The following is a 19,149-nucleotide window of genomic DNA, read 5'->3' as shown; positions in this document are numbered from 1 at the left end:
GATTTTAATCGTATAAATGTCATTTAAATCATTAAAATATCTTCTTTCTTCGAACCAAAATATATATTTGCCTCATTTGAAAATAGTGGAATATATCTTTCCTTTAATAAATAAAAAACCAAATTATAATATTATTTATTTATTTTAAATGCATCATTTATAAAACCCTACACCACCATACACATAATTAAATTTAACAATATAAAAAGATCAGCTAAAAAGAAATCTTTCTCAATACATATCCTTTATAGTTAAGCATCGCACGTCTTAACTCTTAGTTAACATATCTCTATGGTCAATAAAATTTCAACTGTCCTTCGCGCGCTTTTTTGACAGCAATTATTCTATAATTTGCAACTGTCACTGTCACGACCAGGAGATTACAGAAGACAGTCACTCATATTGGTACTGGACTCCAGGCCCTCCAAGGGCAGTGTCGATAACTTTAAATCCTTTATCCGCCAATTCTTTTGTTAGATCGTCAATAACTTTTTGATTTGCCGTATGTGGGACTAATACTATTGCATATCTGAAACAAGTGATGTTGCCATTAAATTACCTTATATATTGTTGCCATAAACCTAAATTTACGCCAAAGCAAGTTTAGATTCGGGGTAAACTAGAGTTTATGTTTGGAAGAGACTATTTTAAAAATTGTAACTCTCAAATTCGAAAGCAGATTACTGTAAATTTTATTTTTTTTAATTATATAAATAAAAATTACATACCCCCCTCCCCCCGCGCCGGTAAGTTTACACGCGAGGCCGAATTTATCCGCACTTGTTCTGACACTCTCTAAAGCGGGATGTGACACGCCAATGGAGGCAAGCAAACAATGGTTCATGTTCCACAGCTCCTGAAAAATAACCGTTATGGGTCTCATTAGATATTTTATCTGATCAAATGCCTTTTAATCTTGAAGATAATTTTTTGAAATGTATTTACCGCCAAGTTTTGATATTGGGCATCAATATCTCCTTCGCAGTTGGATGATTGATTTTGTAGAATCTGTAATAAAGGGCACAACTTGAGCTACTATTTACAATTCAAATAGTATGCCATCCCCATGGGTTATTTGGTAACGTACATATTTCCGGAAAAACAATTTTTATTTATTTTTCTCTTAATAGTGCAAGTGGTCCTCTCAAGTCAACCTTCGTCCATAAGTAGTCAATGTAAATAAACTAAAATATTTTGCGTTTAATACAATTATTTTTAGTTTAAAACTTCTGATTAATAGTAGGTAATTACCAATAATATAGCTTGATTGTCATACCTTCAATGCACTCTTTGCTATATGATCCATGGCGGTCATCACGCAGTCCACTGCCTCTGGGTTTCTCCCCATCAAACCTCGCACTTTTTGTGCTAAAACCTGGGTCTGTCGACTAACTTGCGTGTCAACCAAGAGGATACGAAGATTTAGTTTTAAGTCAAGAAGATTCGGTTTTTGACCCCTACAAAATACTACTAGAGAGCCGAAAGTCGCTGTCGTGTTGTCTATGCCTAGAAATAATATTTTTTTCAATTTAAGACACGACCCAAGTCACAAGTTCGCCTTGATTAGATCAGAATGTATAAAAGATAGATGTTTATAATAATATTATGCTGAATAAAGTCTCGAACTTAAATACATAAATTTAACTTTTAAATAGTCGTTGATAACTAAAGACCATACCTGAAGGCGTCCCGTGCATGATTCTTTCACAGTTATATGCCCATTGAGAAATAAGCTGCTTCTCCTCAAAATTTATAATACTTTCATTAGAACCCTTTGCAAACCGCAACAATGCCGCCGCTAAACAAACTGCAAAAGAAGCTGAACTTCCCGTTCCAGCACCAATTGTCAAATCTGACACAAAGCTTATCTCAAAACCACGTATTTCTTTCCCGCCAAAAACACCAAAGAAAACATAGAAAATGGCAATTAATGCATTCTTTTGTTTACCGCTGAAGTTATCGAAGTTCGGAAAGGTGTTTTTTACGAATATTTCTGTTTTTATTAAATGCTCTTCGTGAGGTATTGATTGGGGGTGTTCTATATAGGTTTTGTAACTTAATATTTCCGTATTTATATGATGTAAGGGCACTGATTCGTTTACTTGTACAGATGGCAGATTAATATTTATGAATGTATTGGAAGTTTCCTAAAACATAATAAAATATTATTAAGTCAGTATGTATTTAACAAGAACTCAAATTTCAAATTCAAATCCAATTTGCCTATTTTAGTTAGATAATCGGTACTTTAAGCTTATCGAATCTTACTTTGTTAATCATAAAAAATATACTTTAAAATAGTGAAAAGATCATATAATTTATGTAAAGAGATTAACTTTTTGGGAGAAATAATGTGTTACATAATCTAAATGATCACTTTTCACCTATAGTTAAAAAAAAATATTTTACAAACTACCATAGGCCGCGATTATAATAGATAGCATTAAATGTTTACTACGATCTTTTAGCTGCATTTACCTTTAAATAAGCGGTTGTCCTCAATCCTAAACTAACCGCAATCGCAGTCTTTCCAAACACAACGGAATGTTCTCCATGAAGAATCACCTTCCCGGGGGCTGATACCGAAAAATTCATAGTAACCTACTTTTATTCACTCAGATGTCATATGTACGTGAACAAACAAACTATAAATAAAACGACTAGAGATGGTTTGATGCGATTGTATTTACATTGAAATCACTTTTTCCACTGTTCGACAGTCAACGTTTTCTGACTGAACGCGTGTATCGTCTTCAGCTCTTCTTGCAATACTGAGTTTACTAGCCTGCAATAAATTACGAAACAAATCAAAGTCAGAACAAACGAACATGTCATGCGATCACGGATTTGATTTTATCATTGCGTCTAGGTTGGTGGTGGTATTGCAGAAACAAACATAATTAAACTTAGAACGCATTTAACTGCCAAATAACTATATTTACGTCAGTAAATACGATGGAGAACTATGTCATATGGGCACGATAATGCGCCCGCCAAGTCGAGCAGACATCCTTTTCTCGAAGCAGTTCAGGCCATTTTCGACGTCCCTATAACTTCGTCGTGGATAAAATTAGAAGACTCAGTTACTAAGGCATTCTATTAACACTGTATATTTCAAATTTTATTTAATTTGAACCAGCAATATATAAGTTATTGTCTTGATGGCATTAAATAGATTTTAATATAACTTACTTATGTCTTGCGAGAAGTGGCTTTCCCTGAAACTTATCAGAGACAACTAGAACAGAAAATTTTGCCCCACAACCGTCGCTGTCATCTAAAACTTCCTGAAAAATAAATTTGTGTTAGCTATCGTATATAATTTAATATTCTATTTTGCATGAGGCTCTTGGTTTACACTTCCGTGTAACGAAAATATTTTTAATATTTAAAATAAAAAAACTGGAACTTTAGGCTATAGAAAATTTGATATCAGTTATAGCATATTTTGTAGAATATCATTAACTAACAGTATACTTATTACTAATAATAATTAGCGTAATAAATAATTTTAATGATGATCTCAAATTAATCAACAAGATTATTTCATTTTTAATTAGGGACTCAGTTCCCAAATTTCCCAAAAAAAAAAATAGTTATTTACAATAGACAATATATGGTAATGTTCTACTATTATAACTTTAACTTGGTAGTATTTAATTGCATATTCACAGCTTACAATGTAACAATGTGAAATTATAATGCTATATAAACTTTTGGTACTCTAAGAAAAAATCTAACCAATTTAAAAATACAGCTTATAAGAAGCCTAATTTTTGTGAAGTGCTGTTATAATTTCCTTTTTTTCCGTCGCTACCATAGGATAATAAAACCAAGAGGTCTTCAATACTATTTTATTTAAAAGATATAAGAATACAATCAATTGTTTTTCTTTGGCTTAACTTTAATTGGAAGTACAGTTGGCAAAGATAATTGTTTGTGCATAAAGTATAAAAAGAAAAATAAAAAATGGATGCATGAAAACATTGAAATAAGCAAAGGAAATAGATCTGGGTATTTATCAGGTGGTTTAACAAACAGCACTCCTAATAACAACCAAAACATTCCTTGTAGTGATAAGAAAAATGCTGTTGAGAGAAGTTTTAAAAATACTGAATTGTAAACAACATTTGGATGGACTGATTTATAAACATTATTAGCATTCAAAAAAGTCATAAACCAAGCATTTGGCTGAGCTAGCTTTAAGCAAATGCTGTAAAAAGCTGTGTACACTAAAGCTGTTGCAATAAATGGAATTAATAATTGATCTTTTACTAATAATGGTAGCATACTAAAAGTAGATACAAGGCCAAACCAAAAACACATGAATGGGTCATCTGGAAAGTAAACCAAAACAGGTATTGCAGCAAGAAGAATTGTCTTCTCATGTACTTGAAAAGAAAACAAAAAGAATGCTAAAGATACATTAATTAAAGACAGTACAAACTTTTTTCTATTTATTCTAAAAAATAAATCTAAGCAAGATGGCAATGATGCCATTAAGGTTGAAAGAAAACACATTTTAACCATCTCCTCATTAGAGTACACATTTTTAAGTTTTATAAACACATTGACAGTACACCAAAAGTTAGATACTTTATCTTCAAAAACGCCTCTGTTAAAGGGAAATAATCTCTGTATTACAGGAAGCATATTATTCCAAGATGTAATAAACGGACACCATACTAATATAAAGCAAAATACAACTGCAATTGCTAGCTGAATAAACCTAACCAATGCATGCAGGACTCTATTGCGATTGGGTAAACCAATTAAACATTTCCTTAACAAATAAAAGAAAAAGGGGAATGCATGATATAATTCCATTTGCTTATAGTTTAAAGCAAGAACAAAAAATACTGTGGCTAATATATCATTTTCTATGGCGACAATGAAGAACGTAGCCCATAAAAATAAACCCAATGATATACAATTATACTGAAAATGTCCATGATCAATCAGAATAATTCCAGGATACAATAAAAACAGTATTGTAGCTATATCAACTCGTTTAAACACATTTCGATCATCTTTTCTTTTTATACGTTCAACATCAATGCAGAGGCATAAGACAGCAGTAACGTAAAAGTAGATATCACTTAGAAACACAGTCCAGCGCATGAAAATCTTGTGGCTATCATTTTCATAACCTCTTGATGCAAATAATCGTACTGATTCTGGATCTAGCCAATCAGCAACCAGCCCCATGAGAAAACTATGATATGCAGTTAATGGGGGATAGTCTAACCCCCAATATTCCAAGTCATTATGCGTCGTATTCCGGTACCAATTCACTACCGGCGTATGCACTGTTATTTCCTGCCAATGACGCTGGGCCTCGTAATCGCCGAACATTGGAGGCTTTTTGTATCCAGAGTAAGGATAGGCGGCCACACACCATCGTATAACTAAAGCGAAAAACAAACCGGGAAGCAGCGCCTCTTTTGTCACTGTAAATTTGTCGGGATCGGCTCGTTTTGTCATAGTGTATATTTAAGGAAATTAAACCATATTTCTTAGCAAAACATTTACAAGTACGATACGGGTAAGGGTTGCAGTAAGCAGACGTGTTATGTGATAATTTGACAGTTCATACTTACAACATGAACTGCGTCAAGCTCTTTAGTTAACTTTTCTTTGATATATTCTTCCGTATACACCATATTAGATTTCTAGCAGTAAATAGTTGTAAATATGAAGAGGGAACGGTATTTCTAACGTTCTAATTTAAACTTAAATCTACGAAATTTTCACCTTTAGGTTATATAATTTTTGTTGATGTTTATAATTTATATCACCGACTTGATAGAAACTGTCAACTGACAACTACTGTTTTTTTTTTTTTTGATGTCAAGTCTAAAGTGAGGAGTGGATTAAAAATGCGTTTAAAACTAAGTTTGTGCAATGAGGTTCAAAACATATTTTTTAGATATAATTAGTGAGATTAAGATATGAAAAGCATAAAATCTAGAGGATGCAAAAAAATATATTTGTAAATTATTTTGAAAAAAATTAAACTCAAATCTCAACCAAAAACTTGTCATAGAATTGATATTTTTTAGTAGACTCAAATAAATTTTTTGTTTAAATTTTTTTTACTTTCACCTTACTAATAGTATAATGAAAATGGAAGGTGAATCAACGAAATTAATGAAAAATTTAACCGAATGGAGTTTTAGTCAGTATCCTAAATACATTTTGTTACCAATTGATGAAAACTATGAACAAGTCAAGCCTAATATAAAGAATATTGTGTATTCAGAGGTAAAGACAATATGCATAATATATTTAAAAACGCTGTAAAAAAAGAGATTAATTTCGTTGCTAAAGCGATGAAAATTAAGTGGTTTTATGGAAGAAAATATTTTATAACTTATTACAAAGGAAATCGTAGTTATTCATTAGATCATAGACAGCTGTTTAATTTAATATTATTATTAAAACTAAATTATTTTATTTTTTAAATCTTATGTTAGGTAACACCTCGACCATTAGAAAGAAACCTTCGGTTGGTTTGTGTATCAGAAGATGCGCTGAATAATATTTTAAATATGGATATTGAAATGGCGTCTCGTGATGAATTTATCGAATTAATAGCGGGAAAGAAATTACCGTATGGGGCTTTGCCTGTTGCTCACCGGTAATTAATTGGTTATTAAGTAATTATATATGATTATAATATTAAATGTATTTATTTTTATATTTAAGTAACTGATCTTGTTTAGTTACGGTGGTCATCAGTACGGATTATGGGTCGGACAATTAGGAGATGGACGCGCACACATTCTAGGAGAATATGTAAATCGGTAATGGCGATAATAAATACAATTATTTCATATTATTAACATTATGTATAATGTTTTTATGTTATTTGGTTTTAAATGATAGATATATTACTTATGTAAGTTCTGTACCTATGTAAACATATTTTGTTTATAGTAATACTAGCTGATCCGGCAAACGTCGTTTTGCCATGTATATCACTTATAATAAAAAAATAGGGGTTGATTGTAGAGGGGTGAAAGTTAGGGATTGTATGTATTTTTGTATGTTGTATCATAAAAAAATAGAAATTAAAAATTTTGTCTAAAAAATAAAAAATAAAACTTAGGGGTGGACTACCCCTAACATTTAGGGGGATGAAAAATAGATGTTGGCCGATTCTCATAGATACCGGATAAGCACAAAAAATTTCATCAAAATCGGTCAAGCCGTTTCGGAGGAGTATGGCAACGAAAACTGTGACACGAGAATTTTATATATTAGATGATAGTTACTTTGATCATAGGTAAGTTTTGTATGCGGTAATTTTGTTAGTTTGTCTTAAAAATGTTTGTTTAAAGCTTAAGTGAACGATGGCAAATACAATTGAAAGGATCAGGTCCAACCCCATACTCTCGTACTTACGATGGAAGAGCAGTCTTACGGTCAGGAATAAGGGAGATGATTGGTGCTGAAGCCTGCTACCACCTTGGTATACCTACCACTAGGTCTGCAGGCTTAGTTGGTAATTTCTTCATGTTATATATTAAACTAGTAGACTCGGCCAAGCGTTGCTGTGGCTAAGATTTTTGTTATATTAGAGTAGTAAACTATTCAAGAGAAACGGCAGAACACCAATCCACCATGCTTTTTTGGTGATTACGCCATTAAATTGTAGCTTATGTGAAACGTTGGTACTTTCAACACAGCGCCATCTGTCAGAATTATGACTATCAAATAATAAACAAATATTTTGCAATAAAATAATATTGCGGGTATAAATTGAGATGTAAGCTATCCTATATTTTAAGTTGGATCAAACTACACACGGTGTGCAAATTTGATTGATATCGGTTTGGTAGTTTAGGAGTCCATAGCGGACAAACAACGTGACACGTAATTTATATATATTAAGAAGATTAATTAAAATCTTGGGTTGTTTGGTTGTATATTCTAAACAACTTAATTTTTATCTAGTAAGTGACGAAACCGTAGTACGAGATGTGTACTACGCAGGCAGTCCAAGACGAGAGAAAGCAGCCGTCTTACTCAGACTGTCTCCCAGTTGGTTTCGTTTTGGATCACTAGAAATACTTTCAAGAAATGGCGAAATACCTGTTTTAAAGCAACTGCTTGACTTTGTTATTAAGGTATGATTTCTATATAATAGCAAATGGGATTTCTGATATACTGACTCCCATCTCAGTTACACGAAACGATATTATAAAATGCTTTTCTCTTAAAATTATAATGTTAATATTGTCAAGGTTAATTTATATTTGTGTTTTAGGAGTATTTTCCTGATATACAATTAACTGATGAGAACAGGTTTATTAGATTATTTTCCGTAATTGCTCACAGAACCCTTGCTTTAGCAGCTAAATGGCAAGGTGAGTGTAATACTGTCTCAATCGTATAAAACTGTTTATTAAGTAGGTACCTCTCATAATTAAGTTTTGTACACATTAAGGATTCGAAACGCGATTTAAAGCTACTCCCGTATGTCAAAAATGTATTGAAATCTGGTTTTTGAATCTCACTCTTAGGGCTAGTGAGAAAGAGAGAATATAATAATATTTTTTTAGATGCAAAAATATGTTATATAATATATATGTCATATGTATGTTCCAAACATTTTAATACTTTGTCGTTACTAGACGTGGCAATCTTATGCTAGAATGCTCACAAAATCTTTTCGATAGAATCAGGATTATTCATGTTTTTTATGTGTAGTAGTCCGTAATTGTTCTGATCTTTGATCAATTTTCGAAATGATTATGTATTAACGGACGTATAAAGCGTTAAAAATGCTTCAGGTTTTGGATTTACCCATGGTTTATTAAATACGGACAACATGAGCCTTTTAGGCCTGACGATGGACTATGGCCCATTTGGATTTGTAGACTCTTACGATGGTGGCTTTGTAGCCAACTGTTCTGATGGAGAAGGGCGGTATGCTCTATCTAAACAGCCTGATGTAAGTTTTGTACCTCCGAGTATATATGTTTGCTTGGTACTTTTGCATAATCATATTTATTACGTTTCATACTTATGCTTTACTTACATTACTTATTTTTTTACGTTTTATCGTCCCGGCAAACGTCGTTGTGCCATATATATATTATTTCTAGGAAACATTTTTTTAGTTCAATAAAAATAACTATCTACTATAATACAAAATAGGGGTTGATCGTAGAGGGGTGAAAACGAGAATTTTATATATTAGCACCTACTCATCAATTGAAATTTTGTATAGGTTGTCGTCTGGAATGTTACTCAACTAGCAAATGCAATCAAACCTCTCCTGTCTCCATCTCAGCAGATTCATGTGACGCATATATTAAAAACCTTAGACACATACTGCAAGAACAAAATATTGTAAGTTACTCGTAATTCACATATGCATACCTACATCAAGGCATAATGTAAATATGCATCAATTATTATATAGCTAAATAAAGTAAGTGTCTTTTATATAGAATATTTATATTTATAGAGAAACTTTTTTGATGAAAATTGGTTTACGTGAAGAGAGAAGGGGCGACGAACAGCTGGTGGAGAAACTATTAGATATGATGCAGCAAACTGGTGCTGATTTTACGAGTACTTTCAGGCAGTTAGCTGAAGTGAGATACTTTTTATTTGGAAAAATAATATTTAGTTTTATATAGAACAAGGGACAGGCACTCACATGATTTCCAGAAGAATTATCATAATAATTTATAATTTTTATAATTTATTTTCATAATAAGGGCTTGTCATTTAGGAATATATCAGAAGAATGCTAGTCTGCTATATGTTTACAGTTGGATCCAAACGAAATGGTGAATGAGATAAAGTTAAATGAAAAATGGTCACTTAAACGATTATCGATGCATGCTTCATGGGGCTGCTGGCTAGATCAGTACAGGGAGAGATTAGAAAAAGAAGCAGGTTAATATTCCCGTCCTTTGTCCTATCGATTGCATGCTCAAGTAACGAAACTTGGGTTACGTTTGTTATTATACTAATATAGATATAAAATAGTACCTAGTACGCGAATGTATAATCATTTTCAAAATTTTTAATCCCAAAATCCGGCTTTTATAGGGTTTAGAAACAACTTTAAAAAAAAAAATTTTTTTTTAGTGGACACAAGTTCTTTGGGTGTGTTTGAAGATGAGCGCCGACGTAGGATGTTAAGTGTTAACCCAGTCTATGTGCCAAGGAACTGGATGATACATGAAGCGGTTTTAGATGCGGAGCGAGATGACTTTGAAAAAGTACCTACTTACTTTTTGATAATTTTTTAAAATTATTATGTTTTGTTAAACCTTTGAGAATCATTAACTTAAATTTTGTGCATATTTTCAGATAAGGTTTCTCTTAGAAGTGCTAAAAAAACCATATGATGTTCAACTTGCAGCCGAAGCCAAGGGATTTTCAGCTCAACCACCACATTGGGCATATGCGTTAAAAATTAGCTGTTCAAGCTAATTGAAACTAGTTTGATCGAGTATTATAAATTCTATAAAATGTTAAACTGTTTTAATTGTACTTGATTTGTTATGAGAAGTTTGACAAGTAGTGAACGCATCTTTATATAAATCTAATCTGTGATCTTTGAGAATTGAAAGTTGAAACAACTCCAAAAAAAAAAAAAAAAAAGAAAGTTGAAACCAAAATAAATGTTGTGAAACTCCAAAATTTGTATAAATTAACTAAATAAGTTCCTATAATCGCAAACCATAAATTAGGAATCATTTATTAGTTAATTGTTATAATATTAATGAAGCGTGGATTAAGTGCGTTCAATGCGTTATTACATTCTCAAAAAGAAATGATGTTGGGAACCACAAAACTAATAAGTGATTTTAAAGATTTTAAGTTTAAATCTTCACCAAATTATTCTAAATTGCCTATTAATGAGAATCCGGAATATAATGTCCCTGTTGCTGTTAATAATGCAATATTTTCCAAGGTAATAAACGGTATTTCATATCATATTATTAAACTAAATTTCCATTAAGATATTTAAACTCAAAATATCTTTATTCAAGTGGGTAACCAAGTACACTTTTGAATCGTAAATTTACATTTACTACCATTCACTCATTTACCTTTATTATTGTGATATTTTGCCTGACTCCAATTCTTGTAACGGCACTGTCGTCCATATCGTTTTGATAGCCTTTATAAATAAAACAATGTTATCTACCATGTCATTGCTGTTATATAAAATATGTTTGAATAGTTATAAAAAAAAGAAACATTTTGCCCTATAATTCATAGGTGCCACTTATTATTTTTAAGTTCTTATCTAAGTATACATCAATAAATTTTTTATGTTATGCCTAGCATCAATGTATATATCATAACTTTTCAGGTCCCGACAGAGCCACTGACAGGCAAGCTTCATCTTGTTTGTGTATCAGAAGAAGCTTTAAATGATATTTTGGATTTAGACCCTAAAGTTGCTGACAGTGAAGAATTTGTGAACTTTTGTGCAGGAAAATATTTGCCTGAAGGTAGCCTTACTGTATGTCATAGGTAAGTTATGTTTATGATAATGCTGAATGACCTACCAAAAGTTGTCAAGAATGCAAAGTGCTTGCTCTTCGCTGATGATATCAAACTTTACATGCCCATAGAAAGTACAGACGACTGTATGCGGCTGCAGGAAGACATTGATCGAGTGGTAAATTGGAGCGGGAGAAATAGATTAGAGTTTAATTTGGCGAAATGCAAAGTCATATCTTTCTCGAGAGCACGATTTCCCACTCGATACAATTATACTATTAGTGGTCTTACATTGGCTAGAGTATCGGAGGTTAAGGATCTAGGAATATATTTTAATGCCAATCTTGGGTTTGCGCAACACGTCGATAAAACATGTAAAAAGGCATACAGAAATTTGGGGTTCATATTGCGAATAGCTTGTGGCTTCACAAATATTAGAGCGATTAAAATTTTATACAATGCGTTAGTCAGAAGTCACTTGGAGTGCAATGCAATGGTGTGGGCCCCATATGAGGCTAAATACAGTCTCATGCTAGAGCGAATACAGAATAAATTCACCCGGTACCTCTACAAGAGACTGTACGGAGTGTATCCTTTGTATCCACTTATGTACCCGACCCTGTTTGTTCTGGGTATGGTGGGATATGACCAGCTACGCCTCAGAAGAGAGCTAGCCTTGTCGGTGTATATATTTAAGATACTTACGGGTCGGGTTCATAATCCGGATATAATGGAGAGACTGAGTCTACGGGTACCAAGTAGAAACCTGAGGCGGAAGTCTCAACTTTTGGATGTACCGCGCGCACATTCCAATTTGGTTAGCGAAGCACCACTCACGCGAGCAATACACATAATGAATAAGATTTCTATTAAGGTAGACTTATTTGTTTGTACACTGGCTGAGTTCACAAGAGTTGCTTCCTATACTATTAGTTATAAGATTTAGGTACATAAATATATTTCTGTTAATGTTTTGTATTTAGGTTAATTGGTGTGGGTAAAATATTGTGTCGTTCTATCGAATTAGTTATTACTGTAAAGATAGAATAATTATATGGAATAAATAAATAAATAAGTTAAATATGAACAATTATTGCTACAGTAAATCTACTACTGATTATGTTGTTGGTAATATGCTGGATATGTACATCTTTTATTCACCAAATATAGTAGTTGAAAATACTTTGTTTGCAAATACTTATGACAATAGTATATATTTATTTCACAGATATGGTGGTTACCAGTTTGGATACTGGGCTGATCAACTTGGTGATGGCAGAGCACATATTCTTGGAGAATATGTTAATAGGTTACTTATTTTCTATTTAAACAAAATCAAATCTTTATTAATGTAAAGGTAATTAATAAAAAAAATTTTAGTAAGGGTGAATCCTGGCAAGTTCAATTAAAGGGTTGTGGTGAAACACCTTACTCTCGTTTTGGTGACGGCAGAGCTGTATTAAGGTCTTCTATCAGAGAAATGGTGGCCAGTGAGGCTTGCTTCCACCTTGGCATACCAACCACTAGAGCAGCAGCTTTGGTAGGTGAGTTAAAATAATTATTCAATTACTTTATATTCAAAAGATTTAGATTTAGAATTTATCTGTAATTGTAATTTAATGTTGCAGTGAGCGATGATCATAAAGTATGGCGTGACAAGACATATGGTGGGCGTGCACTCCAAGAAAGGGCGGCAGTGGTGATCCGGCTTGCGCCTGCGTGGTATAGGATTGGATCCTTTGAGATTCTGCTGAAACGACGCGAGCCGGATCTCACACGGACGCTAGCAGATTTTATTATTGAGGTATAACTTTCATATACACTATAATATAAATTAGTAATATGATGTACATATAATATTAAAAGTATCTTATTAAAGGGAGAATACGGAAGGTAGAGAAATAGATAGTTTTTTAAGAAGAAGAAAGTCAGTGTTGTAAGAAAAGTTATTTGTTATATTTATTGTTGTTTTAGCATCACTTTCCTGAAATAAGCATAGATGATACAGATAGATATGTCAAATTGTACTCTGAAGTTGCACATAGGAATTTGGACATGGTGGCCACATGGCAAGGTAAAAATGACATTTATGTACTATTATATATTTTTTTATGCCCTGACTTAGATAATAAAGTCTAAAGTCATCCATATTGTGTGGTTAATTTGTATGAAAATTCTTAAACAGCCTGGCATATAATTTTTCGTCTATATATACGGAAATAAGATATATAATAGGTATGTTAGTCTGGAAAAAATAATTATTGAAAATTAATATCCTTTAATATTATTCTATATATATAAATAATAATTTTGTGAAAAATTCATAATTTCTGTCCTAAATTTTTCTCTTTTCTCATTATCTTAGGTATGGGTTTTACTCATGGAGTTCTAAACACTGATAATATAAGTCTGCTTGGAGTGACCATAGATTATGGACCGTATGGCTTCATGGAGCATTATTATGATCATTACGTACCAAACTCCTCTGACGATATGGGTAGATATGCTTACAAGATGCAACCTGAAGTATGAAACTTATAATATTCTTTTATTTAAAAAAAAAGGTTTTAAAGCTTTAATTAATCATAATCTAGGATCAGATTCATCTACCAATATTATTTAAAAATAATAATTAATAAAAAATTAATAATTTAGTTTCATTCTTTTTTACATGCTCGGGAAATTATTACATTCAAAAAGACAATACGTCTTTTATTTCTTTGGCACCACAAAAATTGAATAGGACGTAAATGCAATTTTGAATTTTGTAGATTTGATATTTTCCTATTAATAAAAAACAGTGGCGCTACAACCTTTTAGGTCTAGGCTTCATATTTCTGTATCAGTTTCATCATTTGTTAATCTAATGGTCTAGGGCAAGTCAATATCCTCACGATGTTTTCCTTTACCGTACGAGCGAGAGTTAAATGCGCACATTGAAAGAAAGTCCATTGGTGCACAGCCGGGCAGCGAACCTACGACCTCAGGGATGAGAATCGGACGCTGAAGCCACTAGGCCATACCATATTTGCGTATTAACTCTCTTTTAAAACAGATCGCATCTGACTCATTTCTATCCGATCATTGAATATTTCTGTGAAAATTGAAACCAATCTCGGAATTTAACTTGTGTTTATGAACGATGTTATGAAATAAACACTAAACAACAGGTGTTGAACACAGTTTTTAAAAATTTGATCCACTTATTAATGTAATCTATTTGATCGTTTTGTAATATTTTCTTTACAGATTTTATTATGGAATTTGGACAAATTTGTTGAAGCGCTTATACCAATATTGTCTGTCGAGCAAATAAACAAGGTCAGAGATATAGAGAAAACATTGGAAGGATATGTTGAAGACAGACTAAGGTAAGGACTAAGGTCCCTTCTCTTCAACGGTTTAAGTATTCCCCAATTATTTTTTGTGTCATGCCCCAACTTAGCGGTTCTAAAATTCTTCTGCCCTCCCCCATACATAATTTTTAATATCTCAAATTGGATTGCTCACTAAAGAAACTTAAATGATAGGTTTTAGGAAAACTTGGAATTTTTTTAACGAAACACAGTAAGTAGGTAGATTTTACAACAATAATAAATAATATAATGAAAAATAATAAATTTTCGAATAGCCCTTAAGTCTTATCTATCAAATTGCCCTAGGCCTATTTGTTCCAAAGATGTCAAGTATCGTATGTTTTAAATATTTTTTGCAGAAATGTGCTTAATAAAAAGCTAGGCTTGGAAACTTATAAAGAGGGTGACGAAAAAATTGTAAAGGAATTATTAAGTTTAATGGAGGATGCAACAGCTGATTTTACGGCTACATTTAGGCAACTGGCTGAAGTAAGTGACATAAACTTAATATACAACAAGATATATATATATTATATAGATATATGTATTGTTTAAGTTTTATTTAATATGATAAAACAAATTCTCTAACATTTTAAGGAAGTAGTAAAAAATATTTTTAAAAATAAATTGAGATAAAAAAGGCAAAAAAATTTTTTTTTTTATTTGGTATTCAAAAGCAAGTGACAATGGTGTGCAGAAATTTTGTAGTATTTTTTATATTCTTTAAAAAAAGACCTGCCATATTTTTAGGCAAATATGTCCATAAATAATAAATGTATTAAATATTTTTGGACGTTTTGTAATTACTTTATATGAGAATAATGTAGATGTGGCCTGGTGGGAAAAACCAGTTAACTAGATAGTTTAACTTTACGGTTAAACAATTTTGTTACTTTATTTTTAAATCAAAACGATAGATCCTACCTTACCGTATATTAAAGCTTTTTAATCAAATCTACAAACTGATAACATTGGTCATTATCAATCAATAAAATATTTACTTTTTAAACTGTATTTAGGTGAAATTAGATGAATTATTTGAAGAAGATGTACTGGAAAAGCATTGGTCCCTTAACAAACTGAAGAATGGAAAAACGTGGGAATCTTGGGTGAAGACGTATTGTGAACGAATTAAAGATGAAAATGGTAGTTATCTATATTTTTTAAATATATTGGTTGTTTAATGATTTTGCTAGGTAATAAGGCAGTTTGCTATGTTATTTAATTTATAATGTTAAATAAAATATAGTGAAAATTTTGGCATAAGTTGCTTCTGTTATCATGTAAACTTTATTAATGAAATATATTTTACAAACTAATTATTTCCTTTTTTGATGATGAAAATTTTGGAAATTTTGAATTTTTCGTGTCTCTTATTAACATAAGCAGAAGACAAGATAACATTCAAATATTTGTACAGTAACCGATGAAGAGCGGCGCGCACGTATGGTTCGAGTGAACCCACTGTATGTGCCCAGAAACTGGATCCTCCAGGAAGCAATCGCTGATGCCGAGAAAAACGACTTCAAAAAGGTAAACAACTTTCTTAGAGTGTAAGAGACATTCGTAGTAGTGTAATATGGTAAGTAAAAGCTGAAAAAAGTTATCAGACGGTTATAGGTAACGATAGACATAAGGAGGAAGGATTTGGTGCGCGGGCCGCGGAGGATCCTCGACCAGATATATTGGTCTGACTGAAATTTGCTAGACAACCCATATGGATTATATTTATTGACATATTAAATTAAATATAAAATAAGTTTCATTATGGTAGGGGAGCCCAAGAGGGGATTTCGGGATTTACTCAAGCGCGGCAGATTAATATATAGGGGGATACCTTGTACCCGGTTAAGTACCTCCACAAAATATGAGGCCCATATATAAAGCCGCACGTGAAGGAGACAGGATCAGTTTAGTAAAAAAAAATTGACCATCAGAAATTCCCGAGCGCGTCAGATTAAGGTAGGGTGAGTTAATTACATCCTAAAAAGTGTATATTCCACTAATCTGACAATTTGAGAGTGACGGAAAAAAAGGGGAGGGCAACAAAGTTGTAAAAAAAAAACGTCATCTCGACATTCTCGAGCGTAGCTAATTTTTTTTTTATTTTGAAGGAAATAATTCAAGAATAATGAAAAATATATAATCTGACGATTTCCGCAAGCCGAAATAACAAAAATTCGTCGATAAAGTTAAATGCGTGCAGCTGCGTGATGCCTACATTTCCTTAAACCGATCGGAATCTACTAAACGGCGTTCTAAATATTTCCCTCAAAATTACATTTCCTGTGAATTTGAACCGATTCGGACCGATAGACTTTGAGAAATTTTGAAAAATCTTAAAAAATTAGGAAATATTTTTTTTTAAAGTGGTTTCTTTATCGAACAACTTCAAAAACTAATCCGCCTTTGAGCTTGAAAAACCACGTCGATCGCCACCAAGCTAGTCAAAAGCGGTTGATTCGTTCGAGAGATATCGTACACGAAAGAAACCCGAAAACGTGATTTTTCGGGATTACTCCGAAATTTGTGGTTCGATCAATTAAAATTGCAAAATTATTTATGAGGATGATAAAACTGCGTCGAATGCCGCCAACCGCGTGAAAATTGCTTGATCCATTCAAAAGTTATTGCGGTTTGAAAATTCCAAAAATAGTGTTCTATGAAACTTCTATCAGACTTTCGAGCTGGGAGAGCTCAAATGCATAGAAATGTTATTTCTTTGAACTCAGCGAGCTCAAAATATCAATTTTAAGCGCCCAGGAATGGAATTAGCGGGAAGTTGCAGGGATGGCCCTTTAGGTGAACCGTTTTTCTATTTTTTTTTTGTCAGATCAGGCGAATCCCTCTAGATAATCGTCAGATTATGAGACAGTACGTTTAGAACATAAAGATGAACCACATATATCTTAATCTGACGCGCTTGAGTATTTCAAAATTGCGATTTTTTTTTGCAAATTAAGAAAATGGCTGTGGGTTTGCGTCCCATCGAAATCGTCAGATTAGTGAATGAGAGCTTTTTTTTGGTGCACTTAACACTCCCTAAGAAAATCTGACGCGCTCGATAATTTTTTTTTTTTTTTAAATTTTCAACCCTTAAATACAACCACCCGCATCATGCAAACGATCAGATTAACATACGTACATTATTAAAAATACGTAGGGCATAGATGCTATCAATATCTGACGCGCTCGAGGATGTCCATGCAACAGTTTTTTTTACATATTTAACAATCTATAGCCGCTTCCCCCACCGATGAAAAGGAATTTATCATATAACATTTTTTTCTTCTTTTTATCTAAGCTTTGCATCCCAATAGGTCTCTACGACGCTCGAGTAAATCCCCATTTAGCATCGTGGGCTCCCCTACCATTAAATAAGCATCTCGGTGAAGGTCGTTGTATAGCGGGATCTTATACTATATACGGAAACACTTCGTTAACGCGATTCAGGGTATAACGTCATCGTACTGTAGCCGCAAATTATAGGTGTCGCTAAAGAAACGTACAATAGGAGGAACGCTGAAGAAAGATACAATATCTTTAAGTAAAAAATAAGTCGCCAAACTGTATACGTGTAGAAATATCGAACTATTCTTATTTTTTTGTTTGTATAGACAGGACAAAGTTTGTAAACAAAAATTTTATTCGAAGATATTATGTTTAATGTCAATACGAAAAGTCAATTAAACCGAAGTGATCTTCAATGTATGATAGATACCAAATAGTGGATAGTCCAATTATTAAGGAAGCTTATCGAATGAAACTCGTATTATAACATATTTATATAGTTTTAGTCCCGCGGTTTCACCTACGTTTATTGGTTCGTAGCGTGAAAGTAGCCTTTATCGATAGACTTCCTAAGGAAAAATTATTATTCAATTCAAACGATTAACGCGTTCCACCAATCTTCTTTTTTATGGTATTAGACTAGCATACATTCCATACTGGTCAACGCGTATGACACGTTCTATTTCCGGCGATTGTCATTCATATTTTCTATGGTCGGTATGCACACAGGGCTGATCAGTGTCTTAAAATAACATAAAAGAAACAATTCTTTGTGCAGGTCCAACATCTAATAGAAGTATTTAAAAAGCCGTTTGAAGTTAATGAGGAAGCAGAGAAACTCGGTTACTCCGCACAGCCTCCGAGTTGGTCTTATGGATTAAAATTAAGTTGTTCTAGCTAATTACATATTAGAAATGTAATTTTTATAGTGTTACATGTATAGAGAGAGATGTAATAATGTGATATTTTAAGATGTTTGTTATAAAAAAATATATTTTAAATAGTTATGTATGTATTTTAC

At 32.5% G+C, this 19,149-nt stretch overlaps 5 protein-coding genes across 5 annotated transcripts; 2 read left to right on the top strand and 3 right to left on the bottom strand.

Moving 5' to 3' along the window:
* Window positions 1-123: 123 nt before the first annotated feature.
* Window positions 124-2,619, bottom strand: LOC125058496 (mevalonate kinase). The gene is made up of 6 exons (XM_047662581.1): window positions 2,479-2,619; window positions 1,679-2,147; window positions 1,277-1,506; window positions 946-1,008; window positions 729-856; window positions 124-529 (listed from the first exon to the last, which is right to left on the bottom strand). Exons 1-6 carry the CDS (start codon window positions 2,593-2,595, stop codon window positions 394-396), a joined length of 1,143 nt encoding a protein of 380 aa, XP_047518537.1. The 5' UTR covers window positions 2,596-2,619; the 3' UTR covers window positions 124-393.
* Window positions 2,620-2,665: 46 nt separating this feature from the next.
* Window positions 2,666-5,829, bottom strand: LOC125058506 (bolA-like protein 2). The gene is made up of 3 exons (XM_047662592.1): window positions 5,601-5,829; window positions 3,193-3,287; window positions 2,666-2,785 (listed from the first exon to the last, which is right to left on the bottom strand). Exons 1-3 carry the CDS (start codon window positions 5,661-5,663, stop codon window positions 2,698-2,700), a joined length of 246 nt encoding a protein of 81 aa, XP_047518548.1. The 5' UTR covers window positions 5,664-5,829; the 3' UTR covers window positions 2,666-2,697.
* On the bottom strand, window positions 3,841-5,594 carry LOC125058481 (dolichyl pyrophosphate Man9GlcNAc2 alpha-1,3-glucosyltransferase). Its single transcript, XM_047662577.1, has one exon. It carries the CDS (start codon window positions 5,482-5,484, stop codon window positions 3,880-3,882), a length of 1,605 nt encoding a protein of 534 aa, XP_047518533.1. The 5' UTR covers window positions 5,485-5,594; the 3' UTR covers window positions 3,841-3,879.
* Window positions 5,830-5,890: 61 nt separating the features above from the next.
* LOC125058474 (protein adenylyltransferase SelO-like) lies at window positions 5,891-10,599 on the top strand. Its single transcript, XM_047662568.1, has 12 exons — window positions 5,891-6,264; window positions 6,477-6,640; window positions 6,726-6,806; window positions 7,344-7,507; window positions 7,960-8,132; window positions 8,273-8,372; window positions 8,799-8,959; window positions 9,239-9,360; window positions 9,479-9,608; window positions 9,789-9,915; window positions 10,111-10,244; window positions 10,336-10,599. The coding sequence occupies exons 1-12, from the start codon at window positions 6,121-6,123 to the stop codon at window positions 10,456-10,458; spliced, it is 1,623 nt and encodes a 540-aa protein (XP_047518524.1). The 5' UTR covers window positions 5,891-6,120; the 3' UTR covers window positions 10,459-10,599.
* Window positions 10,600-10,635: 36 nt separating this feature from the next.
* LOC125062289 (protein adenylyltransferase SelO-like) lies at window positions 10,636-19,135 on the top strand. The gene is made up of 12 exons (XM_047668092.1): window positions 10,636-10,942; window positions 11,348-11,511; window positions 12,710-12,790; window positions 12,862-13,025; window positions 13,110-13,285; window positions 13,456-13,555; window positions 13,847-14,007; window positions 14,731-14,852; window positions 15,197-15,326; window positions 15,857-15,983; window positions 16,258-16,370; window positions 18,907-19,135. Exons 1-12 carry the CDS (start codon window positions 10,751-10,753, stop codon window positions 19,027-19,029), a joined length of 1,653 nt encoding a protein of 550 aa, XP_047524048.1. The 5' UTR covers window positions 10,636-10,750; the 3' UTR covers window positions 19,030-19,135.
* The last annotated feature ends 14 nt before the right edge of the window (window positions 19,136-19,149 follow it).

The sequence above is a fragment of the Pieris napi genome, chromosome 2 (assembly GCF_905475465.1).
Source record: "Pieris napi chromosome 2, ilPieNapi1.2, whole genome shotgun sequence".
In the NCBI taxonomy this organism is placed as follows: domain Eukaryota; kingdom Metazoa; phylum Arthropoda; class Insecta; order Lepidoptera; family Pieridae; genus Pieris; species Pieris napi.
Note: the sequence above shows the minus strand (reverse complement) of the source record. Positions and strands in the feature narration are given on the sequence as shown.

Excerpts from the sequence above, each read along its gene's own strand:
- LOC125058496 (XM_047662581.1), bottom strand. The coding sequence starts at position 2,595 with ATGAATTTTTCGGTATCAGCCCCCGGGAAGGTGATTCTTCATGGAGAA. Across the intron at positions 2,148-2,478 it reads GGACAACCGCTTATTTAAAG|GAAACTTCCAATACATTCAT; the intron begins GTAAATGCAGCT and ends ATTATGTTTTAG. Across the intron at positions 530-728 it reads ACCGGCGCGGGGGGAGGGGG|ATATGCAATAGTATTAGTCC; the intron begins GTATGTAATTTT and ends CACTTGTTTCAG.
- LOC125058481 (XM_047662577.1), bottom strand. The coding sequence starts at position 5,484 with ATGACAAAACGAGCCGATCCCGACAAATTTACAGTGACAAAAGAGGCG.
- LOC125058506 (XM_047662592.1), bottom strand. The coding sequence starts at position 5,663 with ATGGTGTATACGGAAGAATATATCAAAGAAAAGTTAACTAAAGAGCTT. Across the intron at positions 3,288-5,600 it reads AGCTTGACGCAGTTCATGTT|GAAGTTTTAGATGACAGCGA; the intron begins GTAAGTATGAAC and ends TTTATTTTTCAG. Across the intron at positions 2,786-3,192 it reads CCACTTCTCGCAAGACATAA|GCTAGTAAACTCAGTATTGC; the intron begins GTAAGTTATATT and ends AATTTATTGCAG.
- LOC125058474 (XM_047662568.1), top strand. The coding sequence starts at position 6,121 with ATGAAAATGGAAGGTGAATCAACGAAATTAATGAAAAATTTAACCGAA. Across the intron at positions 7,508-7,959 it reads TAGGTCTGCAGGCTTAGTTG|TAAGTGACGAAACCGTAGTA; the intron begins GTAATTTCTTCA and ends ATTTTTATCTAG. Across the intron at positions 10,245-10,335 it reads AGCGAGATGACTTTGAAAAA|ATAAGGTTTCTCTTAGAAGT; the intron begins GTACCTACTTAC and ends GCATATTTTCAG.
- LOC125062289 (XM_047668092.1), top strand. The coding sequence starts at position 10,751 with ATGAAGCGTGGATTAAGTGCGTTCAATGCGTTATTACATTCTCAAAAA. Across the intron at positions 12,791-12,861 it reads CTTGGAGAATATGTTAATAG|TAAGGGTGAATCCTGGCAAG; the intron begins GTTACTTATTTT and ends AAAAAATTTTAG. Across the intron at positions 15,984-16,257 it reads ACGAATTAAAGATGAAAATG|TAACCGATGAAGAGCGGCGC; the intron begins GTAGTTATCTAT and ends ATATTTGTACAG.